The 12,686-nt window shown below is 59.3% G+C and overlaps 2 protein-coding genes across 10 annotated transcripts; one reads left to right on the top strand and one right to left on the bottom strand.

Annotated features, from left to right (window-relative positions):
- The first annotated feature begins 93 nt into the window (after positions 1-93).
- Positions 94-2,607, top strand: LOC102087398 (transmembrane protein 17A). The gene is made up of 4 exons (XM_021288218.2): positions 94-930; positions 1,157-1,260; positions 1,590-1,703; positions 2,012-2,607. Exons 1-4 carry the CDS (start codon positions 813-815, stop codon positions 2,279-2,281), a joined length of 606 nt encoding a protein of 201 aa, XP_021143893.2. The 5' UTR covers positions 94-812; the 3' UTR covers positions 2,282-2,607.
- A 22-nt stretch (positions 2,608-2,629) lies between these two features.
- Positions 2,630-10,954, bottom strand: LOC102087218 (P2X purinoceptor 6). Of its 9 annotated transcripts, none has more exons than XR_010466841.1 (12): positions 10,776-10,952; positions 10,529-10,670; positions 10,280-10,351; positions 8,041-8,116; positions 7,301-7,394; positions 6,941-7,021; positions 6,213-6,354; positions 5,905-6,014; positions 5,231-5,455; positions 4,280-4,345; positions 3,515-3,592; positions 2,630-3,026 (listed from the first exon to the last, which is right to left on the bottom strand). XR_010466841.1 is itself a non-coding variant. In XM_065034002.1 (12 exons), exons 1-12 carry the CDS (start codon positions 10,910-10,912, stop codon positions 2,988-2,990), a joined length of 1,026 nt encoding a protein of 341 aa, XP_064890074.1. In that variant the 5' UTR covers positions 10,913-10,952; the 3' UTR covers positions 2,630-2,987. The 9 variants fall into 9 exon arrangements, 7 of the variants coding, with proteins under 7 accessions (XP_064890074.1, XP_064890068.1, XP_064890069.1 ...); XR_010466842.1 differs by having other exon boundaries at positions 5,231-5,443; XM_065034002.1 differs by lacking the exon at positions 10,529-10,670 and adding an exon at positions 10,671-10,695 and having other exon boundaries at positions 5,350-5,455.
- Positions 10,955-12,686: the final 1,732 nt, after the last annotated feature.

Below are 12,686 nucleotides of genomic sequence, written 5' to 3'. Positions count from 1 at the left end.
TGTGGTGGTGCAAGCGCCTGTTTCGTAGAGGTTTCCCACCCGTGTCTAGCTCACCTGTATTTTTTTCCAGATTTTCTGATCTTTGCTAGATAGAAACACCACCAGGTGTCTGTCTCATCCCAGGTGGGCTCTTCTGGTTGCACTGCAAGGCTTTTCCCAGGCAGCATGACCAGAGGGGACAATAGACAGTGACATGCATGCTCTGGCACACAGCCATGAACAGGGTCCCCTTTCTGAACCGTTATGTGTCTGCTGGATCCACTAGGGGACATGAACTTGTGAGTCTCATTTTAGGTCCCAAAAGGCGTCTGGGGACGCTGAGCAGCACAGAGACCCACGGGGGCGGCACGTTAGCAGGGAAGCTCACGGTGAGGGGTAAAATGCTCTGTGAGTCTGGAGGCTTTGGAGAAGCGTTTCTGGCGAAGAGCAGCATCCCCCCGGGCATCCTGGTCTGCCAGGTTGCTCTGAGCAATGATTATGTTCATAGGACACAGCTGGGAGAGGCGCAGCAGAGCTGAGCGCTGCCCACAGCTGGTGCTTGGGCTGGGGACATCAGCCCATCTCCGACATGGTGACAGAGGCAACTTGCTGCACCCCCCAGCTTCCACGGAGAGGAGATGCTCCGTATCCTTGTGGGTCCCGTGTAGGGTTGGTGTCTCAGGGGAATTTCCCTCTCCCAAATCCGCCTCCTGGCTCTGCAGCCCCGTCCCTAGGGAGCCAATGGCCGGGTGTCCCGCACATTAGCCCAGCCTGTCATCCCATTAACGACCTTCTGGCTAATCCCATCTGAGCCGGGCGATCAGAGCTCGGCCATGGCTGCACACACCCCTCTGCCCCCCAACCTCCGCCGGGGCTTGGCGGCCTTCAGCGGCTCCCTCTTCATCAACAACAAGACCCGGGACAGCGGCGCTGCCCACACCTACCCCCCAGGTACGGGCAGTGCGGCCGGGGGCCTGGGGAGGGGGTTGCTGCTCGGCACAGCACCGATGCAACTGGGCACTTCTGAGGTGGGAACACCCAAAGGGACCCTGCACCCACCCACCAAGGGGGGACAAAAATAAGGGCATTAGCTGCAAACAGCGGAGCTGTGGCCCCAGGCATGGCAGGGCCATCGCTGTCACCTCTGCACGAGGCCAGCCCTGCCTGCCCTGCGCAGCCCCCGCGGCGCTGGCCAGCCTGCCCCTCCAGATGATGCTCTACTTCAACGCCTGCTACTTCCCAGCGTGGTGCCTGGCCGAGGGGCTGATGCTGCAGCTGAAGGTACCGTCCTGTGGGGCACGTGGTGGGGGAACCAGCTCCTGCCCAGCGTCCATGGGCATGCAGAGGCCACACAGAGCAAGGGAGGGGTAGCCTCTTCAGAATTAATGGGTCCACACACACCTGAGCAAAATGCCCCATCCCCTACAAGAGGGCTCATCTCCAGCCCCAGAAATGGAAATTGTAAGAATAACCACTGAACTTTCCAAACAGGGCAGGTTAAATGAGGAGGGCAGAGCAGGCAGAGCTGGGTGGGAGCTGGCAGAGCGTGGGGAGGAGGGCACAGGGCATAGGGGACAGGGTGCTGGGACAAGGCTGTGCCCCTGTCACAGTACCACCTGCTGCCTTGGCACTACCAGTTCCTGCTGGTCACTGCCTTCCTCATCCTCTCACTGGCTGAAGGCTCCCGCCTCTACCTGGGCTACGTGGGGAACCTGCAGGAGAAGGTAAGCGCCATCTCTCTGCCACAGCCTCAAGTCCCCAGGTCACCCTGTTCCTGAAGCCCTGCCCGGGAGGGGGAAATCACAGGTGCAAGGTAGAACCTGGGGGCAGAGGACAAGAAGTCACTCGCTGTCCTGCTGTGTCCCTGCACTGTGTGTATGATGCTGCAGCACTGAGCTCAACACCATCTGACCACATCCAGGCACAGGAGTGACATCCCCGGTATCCAAGTGCCAATGGCAGCAGTGACCGATGCAGGGAAGCCCTGGGGCAGAAGGTCCCCCCACCCCACCGGTGGCCTCTGCTCCCACAGGTGCCCGAGCTGGCCGGGTTCCTCCTCCTCTCCTTCCTGATCCAGCTCCCCCTCCTGCTCTTCCTGCTGACGGACGGCCACGTCGTGCGCCTGCCGCTGGAGACAGCCATGCACAGCCTGCTCCTGGCCTTCCTCCTCGCCGAGATCGCAGCCGCGTTCCTGGCGCTGAGGACCATGACCAGGCAGCTGGCGGCGCAGTTCCACCTGCGGCAGTTCAAGGAGGGCGGGGGAGGCTGGGGCAGGGGTGATGCTGCGGGATCCCTCCAATAAACACTGCTCAGACGCCACTGCACCTCCACACAGCGTTTTTGAGCCCAGGGGAAGTGGGAGATGTGCCCAAGATGCTGAGGTTCCCCGCAGGGCTGCACTTGGCTTCAGTGGGCATCAACCCCGGCAGGAACCAGCAGACAGGAGCCAGCACACCCCTCTGCAAGCCAGTACCAGCCAGTGCTGCCAACCTCCCCGAGCACGGCTGAGCTGGGAAGGGGCAGCCCTCAGGATCTGGGGGCTCAGCGGAGCCATGGCATCAGGAAGCACACAGGGCACCACGAGGGGCAGGAGCAGCAGCGCGACACCTTCCAGCCACCCCCGGGCTACAGACAGAGCTCAGCCACCACCCACTTTCTGAACAGCTTTATTGCATTGCATGCCTGTTTTCCATGGGAAATCAAGGCCCACGGCCATCTGGAACGTGAAAAACACAAAATACTTTAAACTTCTTGTGCTGATCATGGGCCAATTTCTTCCCAGCAAGCTCCAGCTCCTGTAGCAGCTCTGCAGCACGGCTCTGCTCGGTCACCAAGAGCTTCTGCTGATGCAAATGTTTCTCCAGGAAAGGCAGACCCCAACCCCGGCAGCACACAATGGGCCAGGAGAACTGGGCCAGCTCCACCCAGGCCCCAGCCATGCCCCATCACGCCTACACGGGGGTCACTCTGGAGTGAATGATGCTTGTGACGGAGCAGTCCCGACATCCCTAAGCTGCAGCCTCAGTCTTACATTTAGGGGGTTTTGCCTGAAAAATGAACAGGGGCATCTTAGCATCCCAGAAACAAGGGGCCAGCTCGGGCAGGTCGGTCCTGTGCTGCTCTGCTCAGCTCCATGCGACCACATTCATTGTTTGAGGTCCCCACTCCACTCGCAGTTTGAGACCAGGCACTAGAACAACGTTTTTTCCTCCGACAGGACGGGGCAGCCCTGGGGCAGCTCCAAAGGAACATTCCTGCTGGGCAGCGCCAGAGCGGGAAACACACGGGGCAGAACCTGTCACTGACCACAGTGTCAGCACCGACACAGCGCCAGGGCGCGCTCAGACCCTCACACGTGGAGCTTGGCATGATTCAGTTCGGATGAGGGTGAATAAATGTGGGGCTGGCTCAGGTTTGTACAGGGAAGTCCCCCCAAATCTGCTCACTCAGATTTGAGTGAGTCCCAGCTTTGAGTCCCCCCAAATCTGCTCTCTCAAACTCCAGCCTCAGCTCTCCCAAGCAGCCCTGTCCTTACCTCCTCGAACTTCTCTTTCCAGTAGAACTCGGCCTTTGCATCCAGGTAGAGCAGAACCAGGTCACAGAGCACGGTGGCCTGCGGGGACACAACCGCAGCAGGGTCGGCAGTGACGGTTCCTGTGGGAGCCCAGGCCACCCGGGCAGCTCCAGCAGGTCCCTCTGCCCCCACCCGCTCCCCGGAGCCGCGCGGGTCAGACGGGATCATCTGAGCTGCACCGCGTGGACGCAGGGCAAGGGCCGTCCGGCAGAGAGCCGCTGTCACCGCCACGAAAGGGACCAGGATGAGCACACTGAGGAGGAACGAGAGGGCTGGCAGGGGAGCACAGGGCCCCCATCACTCAGCTGAAAAGCCACAGAAGTACTCTACAAGGGGCTGTCCCGTCACAGTGACCACCACTCCCCATCCATGCTGGAGTGGGACAACGGCTCTGTCATACGAACACCGAGCGGAGCTGCTGCTCTCTGCCGCTGGTGAGACAGCCGGCGCGGGGCAGCGAGCGGTGCCCCAGCGATGCACCTTCCAGGGTCAGACACACAGCGCCATGAGACGTGCCCCCGACAGTGCTCAGGACCCCAACCCAGCAGCGTCATTACTGCGAACAGTGACCAACAGGACAACAGGAGCTCACACCCCACCAGGCCAGCTCCGTCCCCGGGCTGCCGGCACCCAGAAGCCTCATGCCAAGGCAGGCAGGGAAACAACAGACAAGCGGCAAACCCCAACCCACGGATCAGAGGAAAAGAGCGGGCGTTGAGTACTCACGGCTCCAAAGAACGCGATGCCGGTGCCGAAGCTCACAGCAGCAGGAATGATGCTGAACTTGCCAGCCTGGTGAGAAATGGAGGGGGAAGACAGCGGGCACAGGGGTGAGGGCTGCAGGACGAGCCCCTGGGCAGCGAGCTTAAAGCCAGGGAGGTGCTGGGGGAAACCCTGGTCATTTCTTTGTGCCCAGCTGCAGGAGCCTGCACCCAAAACCCCTTTGGCTGCCTAAGACAGGACTGAGGCTGCTCGTGACTTGGTGGCGGCAGAGGTCACTGTGACCGACGTGCTGCGGGCACAGAAGGAGCTGCATCCACCAATGACATCCCAGCAAACAGAGCCCTGATGTGACGTGTCCCCCCCCCGTCCAAAGGAGGGTGGCATCTCTGAGGAAAGAGATTTTTGGATTCCCACCCCTCTCCTGGCTATTCTCTCTTGCTCCACACCTCCCAGACCTGATCTCACCACCCCGAAGCGGTGCAACCTGTCCTGCACTGCGTGCTTGGCCCTTTTCGAGTGGAAAAGCCAGTGCTGAGAACAACCGATCAGCTGTGGATGTCACCTGGGGTGACCAGTCCCCTCAGTGCAGGCTCCATCTTGCACAGGTGAGTACTGAGTTTGTCAGTGATAGTGCACACAGAAGCATCAGCCGTGACCGTGCCCATGCCTTTCTCCACAAGGGGACAGTTAATCAAGAAAAGATCAATTGTCCAGGTTCAGAAGAGTTCTTTGCCAGGGTGTTCCCACCACGGGACCCTCAGAGATGCCAACAGCTCCTCTGACCAGACAAGCCCACCTTGCCTACAGGGCCCAACATCTCACAACGCCCACGTCAGATCCTCAACAAGAGAAGCCTCCCTGCTCAGGCCATTACCAAGAAGCTTCTCTCCTAATGGGAGGGACTGATTTTCCCTGCTCTGCCTGGAAAACTCTGGAAAGAGGTGAAGAGCTCACCAGGGTGAGGAGCAGCGATGCCAGCAGGGAGCCGTGGGGCTGGCGGCAGCAGAGAGCAGCAAGGTGCAGTGACAAAGCAGCCGGGACCGTGCGTGCAGGGTCTGCAGAGGAGACGGTACCTGGCCGTGCACGGAGATGTCAAAGCGGATGCCGTAGAGCTTCAGCAGGTTCCGGTGGAGCTGCCGCTGGGAGTCCCAGTAGTAGGAGGCAGTTCTGTGGGAGACACTGGATGCAGCTCAGAAAGTGACAGCAGCAGAGGGGAGGGCTGCCCGTGTGACACAACTGCGGGGGCTGCCACGTGCCTGTGCACACCTTGTGTCCCCTGGCAGGCTGGGACGTGGGTGATGCAAGTGCCGCTGTCACTCACTTGGCTTCGGCAGCGGCGCATCAGCGTCTGCCCAGCACCCAGCCCGGGTCACCGGGAGCACGCAGCTCCCAGTGCACCCAGCTCAGGGTCAGCACTGGTGCGGACAGCCACACGTCCCTGCACACAGGCAGGCGGTGCCCTCCACAGCTCCAGTGAGTGGGAACTACCACGGCACCCCAGTACTGACAGACCCTGAGCTGGGCTACCATGTCCCCTTGTCCCTGCTGCTCCTTGCAGAGCATCACTCAGGGAAATGCAGACGTACAACAACGGCCATGTGCTCGTCCCACAGCCCCAGCATCCCCACCTGAAGTTGTAGTTCCTGTCCTGCAGGCTGAAGGAGTACTGCGGCTGGCACCGGGCCGCGGGCTGGTCCAGGTCGCAGTCCCACTCAATGCGAACTCCGATGCTCCCCCCCTGCAAAACACATTTTACTCCAGGTGTGGCATAGGATCAGAGATTTGCTGAGTTCTTTACTGTTCAGTTGTTCTGAATCACACAGAGATCACATAGTTCCTTTAGCATTTCAGGGGTCAGTCCTATTTCCTCTGCTCATGCCCACACCCTTGGGGAATTTGCAGTCACATTCCATACTTTAAAAAGAAAAGCAAATACCAGCAGTGCCAGGTCCCCAAAGGTCTCTCCTGCTGCCTCCACCATGTCACGGACACGGAAGACAGGGCAGAAGGGGCTGAAGAACGAATCGTACAAGCAGGTCTTGAAATAGGTGGGGTCATTGGTTTGCAAAGTATTGCACCTGTGAGAGGGGAGAGAGAGGGAGATGTCCTGGGTGCAGGGGATGTGGGAGGTCGGGGAGCCCTGCAGCAGGGCACAAAGGGAGACCCTCCCCTGGAGTGGGACCCCAGCGCCCCTGCAGCAGGGACACAGTCATCGCCTCTCTAAAGCCTCCGCTGGAGGGAAACTGGCCCTGAGGGATCACGCGTGGAGTTATCACCCTTCACAGCACCTGCCATATCCTTCCCCTCCCAGCCCCTCCCCCCTCTGCTGCTCCTTGCTGCACAGCACCCGCTCCCGCCGCTGCCAGCGGGAACCCTGCGTGCCAGGGCCCGGCAGGGCCGTTCCGCTGCCCCAGCCCGCGCGTCCCAGCGCAGCCAGGCAGCCGCCAGCCTGCCGGGGCTGCGGGGCCAGGGCGGCCCTTGGCAAAAGTATGACCTCAAACAAGACCTTGGGAACAACCGGCCTTGTTCTGCTCTGCCCACGGTGCTCTGGAGAGCTGGGAGCACAGCCGTGCCCCTACCCCGTCCCATCGCTCCTACACGTGCAAACTCAGCAGAGGCTGCACCGAGCTGCACACACGGGGGGCCAAGGAGCATCGTACTTACTTGGAGAAATTAAATTTGGTGAAGTGGACAGTATTCTTTATAAAGAGAGTGAAATTCTCCGCCTCAGCCAGAAGAGGTTTCCTGGAAAACAACCACCACCACGCTCGGATTCTGCACAGTGGCCCTGGCACGTCCCCATTCCCCTTGCTCTGCTGCCTCCCCCACAGCCCCAGGACTATGGCTACAACAGAGAGTTGCAAGAAATACCCTTGTGTGAAGTTCCCTGGGCTTAACTGACTGGTAGGTGAATGGCAAAGGCCTCGGGAGCCTGGCTGCCCCCGGGCAAGCGTGTTCAGAGCCCTGGTTACACAGAGAAGCAACTGAAGCTCTCGCCGCCTGTCCCCTGACCCTGTGCCATACCTGGGCAGGGTGCTGTTTTCCACAGGACACCAGCCATAGATCTCACAGGTGGAATGGGTGGTGTTGAACATCACACATTTCCCAGTTTTTATCCCTAGAAATGAGAAACATATGTAATTGACTATTCCATTTTGAAACGTTTTCTGTGCAGCTCCCCTCTCGGGGTAATGTCCTGGCCACTTTGTTCTCACAACCTGAACCTCAAAGATGACCCTTCAGTGTTTTCCCCGCACAACAGCCTCTCTGTGAACCCTCCCCTGAGGCTGAACCACGGCGGCTGTTTCACCAGGGCCGGCAGCCGCTCGGTGCCCCAGGGCCGCCCGGTTGTCCCGTGCCGCCTCTCCTGCCCCCCGGGAACACAACAAACCGGGGCAGTTCTGCACGCCGACCTCCTAGAGCTGAAATATCCTTTCCAGCGGAACTCACATGGGCTGCTAATATTAATCAGCGTAGAACAAAAGCCAGGCTTTATTACAGAAGGAAAACCTGCCAACCGCACGGCACAGTGGTTTCAGTTCCAGCAGCCAACACCAGAACCGAGCAGCCCTGTGCCCGCGGCACCGCCTTGAGCAGCCACGACAGGTCGCTGTAAGGTTTTGCCAAGAATAAATGCCTGGAGAGCACTTCCCCGCACAAAAAGCGCTGAACTTGGGCCATCAGGCACCTCTGTGGACCTGTTTGCTACTAAGCATGACAAATTAGATGACTTTATGTTTTTTTTTCAGCAAAACACCCAGTACCATTGCCACGAGCCACTGGGTTTCCCATGGGACAGTCTGCATCTTGTGAGCACACGGCATCGAGGACAGCGGCGCTCTGCGGGAGACAGAGAGAACCGCGGTCACTGCGCGGCCACCCCAGGCCCCAGGTCACCCCCCACGGCTCGTGCTGCTGCTCCTGCTTCTCCAAGCATGTCCCAGACACTTAGGAGCTCAGATGCTCCTCAGAATTCATTGCATTTGTGTTGCCAGGACAGGGGCAGCAAAGATGCGCTTGTGTTGTCAGCAGAAATCTGTGCATCAACTCTCGGAACCTCGGGGCTGAAAGGTTCCTATTTACTTTCCCTAGTTACAAATATGTATGATTTATCCTTGATCTTATCAGAAACAACTGCTGATTCCCAGCCCTGCACAGCTAGCTATGCAGCAACATACTGGTGGCCAGGAAGCAAAGCAAACCACCAGTAGCACCATGGGTGAGCAAAGAAGGATGAAGCTTCTCCCAAAATCTAACGCCCCTCTCATGCCCTTAGGACACTTGGGGCTGGGACCCACGCCGCTCACTCACCGCTCCAGATGCTGCTGATGGATGTGCAAGAGCTGAGCACAGCTGGATGTGCTAAAGACCATGATTTAAGTGAAACGGTCCCTTAGCCCCAGAGCTGGCACCTGGACAGAGCGGATGCACTGACTGACACCTTCTGGTTCTGAGTCTATTTGGATCATCTTCATTCACCTTCAGAGTGCCTTGCAAATAGAGGTAGAAGGTTTCCGACCACTCAAAGTATCGGAGATCAATATTGAAAGGTCTCCCCAAGAGATAAGTCAGAGCTCAGCCACAACACAGACATCAACCGCTGGAACAGCTCGTCCTGTGCTCAGGCGCTGCCCCTGGCCCCAGCCAGACTTCCCCCTGCTCTGCCAGCACTGAACACTTCAGTAATTAAAAATATTCAGAAACTCCTGCAAAGTCAAATGCTGTCACTGCTAAATTTTCGAAGCTCTTCAAACATGAATGTCAGCTACCGCCTCAAAGCCAGGAAGCTCCAGGAGAACAGCACGAGGTGAAGGCTGCAGCAGGCACCTGACACACCGCAGCACTGCAATGGGATGAGATGCTCTGCTCTCTCTGCAGCCTTGGCTTGCACGCTGCTAACCGGGCATCCAGAGACACCAGTGACTGCCCGTCAGAGAGCCCTGCAACGCTCTCTGGCACACGTCTTCCCCTGGGGACACTCCTGCAGCTCCCAGTGCTTCAGGAGTTCTCAGCGTTTAAAGAGGGATCATTAGTACCATTGGCCCCGACCCAAAATCCCACATTGTTACTCCTCTTCTGCAGCATCTGCAGAGCAGCCCAGCCTGGCAGCACGGGGCAAGCTGGGAGGCAGGATCGGGCCGGGCACAGCACAGCAGATACAGCAAAAGCCAAAGGGACCACCAGGACAAACAGCACTTGGCTCGGGCACAAGGTGCCAGCAGCGGCTCAGCTTAAAAGCCACTTGCTCCTGTCTGCCAAGCAGGGTCCAGCTCTGGAGTTCAGCCAAGGAGCTGGCCCAAGTCCAGCCTTGAAGGAAGATTTGTCTCTGAGAACATATTCCATTAAGCGTGGGCTGCCTGGGAAAACGTGTGCTCTGCTCCTCCTAAAAATAGGACCCTGCGATGGGAAGGATACTGGTCCTGCAGCAGGGAGTTACAAAGGAAACGAGACACTGGTATCCCTGGAGTGCGCACGTGTAAAAGTGCCGTGAAAAACAGCAGAACAAAGGTGAGAGAATGGAGCAGCAAGCCAAGAAACCACAACACATGCGAGACTCGAGAAGGAGGGCAGGGGAGAGAGGTCTTTGCCGGGGTCGGCTGTGCCGATGCCAGCTGCAGACAGAACAGCAATGGGACAACATGGCTCGGTGTCCCCGGGGCAGAAACCCTGCACAGATCACCCAGTGCCACCAGCCCCCAAGCAGCACAGAGAGCTGGCAAGGACCCCACGGACCGTGTCTCTTGTCCTGCTGGCCACCACAAGTGACCCTGGCCAGACCTCTTGGGTACACATCATGCTTCATGCAGGTATGACAGAGCAAGTGCAAACGAGCGAGCAAGATCTACAGGAACAATGAGAATGATGGAAATCAGCTTTTTACAATGAAAATCCATGTTTCCCTTCTGTCCGGCCTTGCCCTGGGTTTTGCTGAGCTCGGGTCCAGCTGCAGAGCAGCAGATCCAGCCCCGCAGCACTGGGTAAGGACCAGCACAGCTCACGTACCTCGGGACAGGTGCCCTGGGCTTGCTGTGCTGTGGCAACGAAATTGGTCACCAGAAAAATCACATCTTCTCCCTAGGAGGCAAGGAAGCAGCTTCAGCGGGGGACTCACACCCTCACATTCAGCAGCATGAACTACAAACGTCCTTTTTTTTGGCTTTGTAACGTACAGCGTTAACGTTGCCTGTTCCTTTCCCAAAGGGTTTTCCCGAAGCTTTTGCCACCCCGCCCTGCCCGGGGTCCCGGCCGTACCTGCGGGGGCCGGGCATAGTCTGCCGCGTCCCACAGCCGCCGAGCCGTGCCCGCCACCGCCGCCCCCTTCAGCTTGGTGACCACGGCGGCGTGGGGGGCGCGGTCGGTGTCCTGGTAGCCCTTCCGCACCAGCAGCACCCACCTGCGGAGGGGCAGGGGCGAGGGCGCTGAGGGGACCCCAGGGACGCCCGTCGCCCAAGGGAGCGTCTGGCCCTGGGGGCGCCGAGGTGGGAGGGGAGCGCCCTACCCGAGCAGGTAGCCCAGCACGCCCAGCTGGAGCAGGCGGTGCAGCAGCCCGACCCGCCGGTTCCGCGTCAGCGCGAACTTCGCCGTCTTGTAGTCGAGCAGCCCGCCGAGCGCCGACCCCGGCCCCGCGCCCGCCATGGCGGGACTGCGCGCGCCCCGCCCCGCCCCTCAGAGCTCCGCCCCTCGCAGCCCAGCCCCGCCCCTCCACAGCACCTCCGCGCCCCCCGCGGCCCCGCCCCGCCCCTTCGCCATGGCAGCAGCGCGGCGGCTCCGGGGCAGGGATGGTGGCCAATGGGGGACCCCAGGCTCCGGTGTCCCCGGGTGGGTGCAGGGGAACGCCGGGCTTGTCCCACCAGCCCCGGGAGGCAGCGGCCTGGCTTGGTCCCGGGCCTGGGCCGCGTCCCCGCGGGGCTGGTGCGGGAACAGCCGGGCGCGGTGGGCGCTGGGGCTTCGCGGCAGCGCTCGGCGAAACCTTCGCCAGCGCCCGTTCCCCGCAGCACGGAGCCGGTACCGGGCCGTGTGCCGGTCTGCAGCGCGGCCCCGAGCTCCAGCCCCTGCGGCGCGATGGGCAGCCCCGTCACCCCAGTGAGGAACACGGGGCCCTGGGGCCACAGGGGCTGCAAACCCCGACACCTGCCGAGCCGAGCTGCGGTCCCGCACCAGAACCCGTGCGTTAATGAGCATTGTCATGCCTCATCCATGACAGACAGATGCCAGTCACAGCATCCCAGAGCGTCAGGGGTTGAAGGGACCTGGAAAGCTCATGCAGTGCAATCCCCCCATGGAGCAGGAACACCCAGATGAGGTTACACAGGAAGGTGTCCAGGCGGGTTGGAATGTCTGCACAGAAGGAGACTCCACAACCTCCCTGGGCAGCCTGGGCCAGGCTCTGCCACCCTCACCATCAAGAAGTTTCTTCTCAAATTTAAGCGGAACCTCTTGTGTTCCAGCTTGATCCCATTACCCCTTGTCCTGTCATTGTTTGCCACCGAGAACAGCCTGGCTCCATCCTCATGGCACTCACCCTTTGTATATTTATAAACATTGATAAGGTCCCCCCTTAGTCTCCTCTTCTCCAAACTAAAGAGCCCCAGCTCCCTCAGCTTTTCTTCATAAGGGAGGTGCTCCACTCCCTTAATCATCTTTGTTGCCCTACGCTGGACCCTCTCCAGCAGTTCCCTGTCCTTCTGGAACTGAGGGGCCCAGAACTGGACACAAGATTCCAGATGTGGTCTCACCAGGGTGGAGTAGAGGGGAAGGAGAACCTCTCTCGATCTACTAGCCACCCCCCTTCTAATACACCCCAGGATGCCATTGGCCTTCCTGGCCACAAGGGCACAGTGCTGGCTCATGGTCATCCTGTTGTCCACCAGGACCCCCAGGTCCCTTTCCCCTACACTGCTCTCTAATATGTAATTTCCCAACCTATACTGGAACCTGGGGTTGTTCCTGCCCAGATGCAGGACTCTACACTTTCCCTTGTTAAATTTCATTAGGTTATTCCCCCCCCAACTCTCCAGCCTGTCCAGGTCCCACTGGATGGCAGCACAGCCTTCTGGTGTGTCAGCCACCCCTCCCAGCTTGGTGTCATCAGCAAACTTGCTGATAGTACACTCTATTCCCTCGTCTAAATCGTTAATGAATATATGGAATAATATTGGCCCCAGTGCTGACCCCTGAGGCACTGCACTGGATACTGGCCTCAACGTTCGAACGGTGGGTGCTGCTGTGTCACCTTTCCCCACCTGTTCTCACAGCAGTTACTTTTGTGAGGTTAGGATGCCACTAACTGGAGTCAGCCCTGTGCTGTTATTCCTGCAAAGCCGCTGGAAAGCCAAGAGAAAGAGCAAGTTTCTGTTTTAATTGTGGATCAGAAACATCCACCTGAAACTCGGATTATTCAGAGGATGTG

Source organism: Columba livia, chromosome 17 (genome assembly GCF_036013475.1).
Source record: "Columba livia isolate bColLiv1 breed racing homer chromosome 17, bColLiv1.pat.W.v2, whole genome shotgun sequence".
Classification (NCBI taxonomy): Eukaryota; Metazoa; Chordata; class Aves; order Columbiformes; family Columbidae; genus Columba; species Columba livia.
The sequence above is the reverse complement of the archived record's forward strand: the minus strand, read 5'-3'. Positions and strand labels throughout refer to the sequence as shown.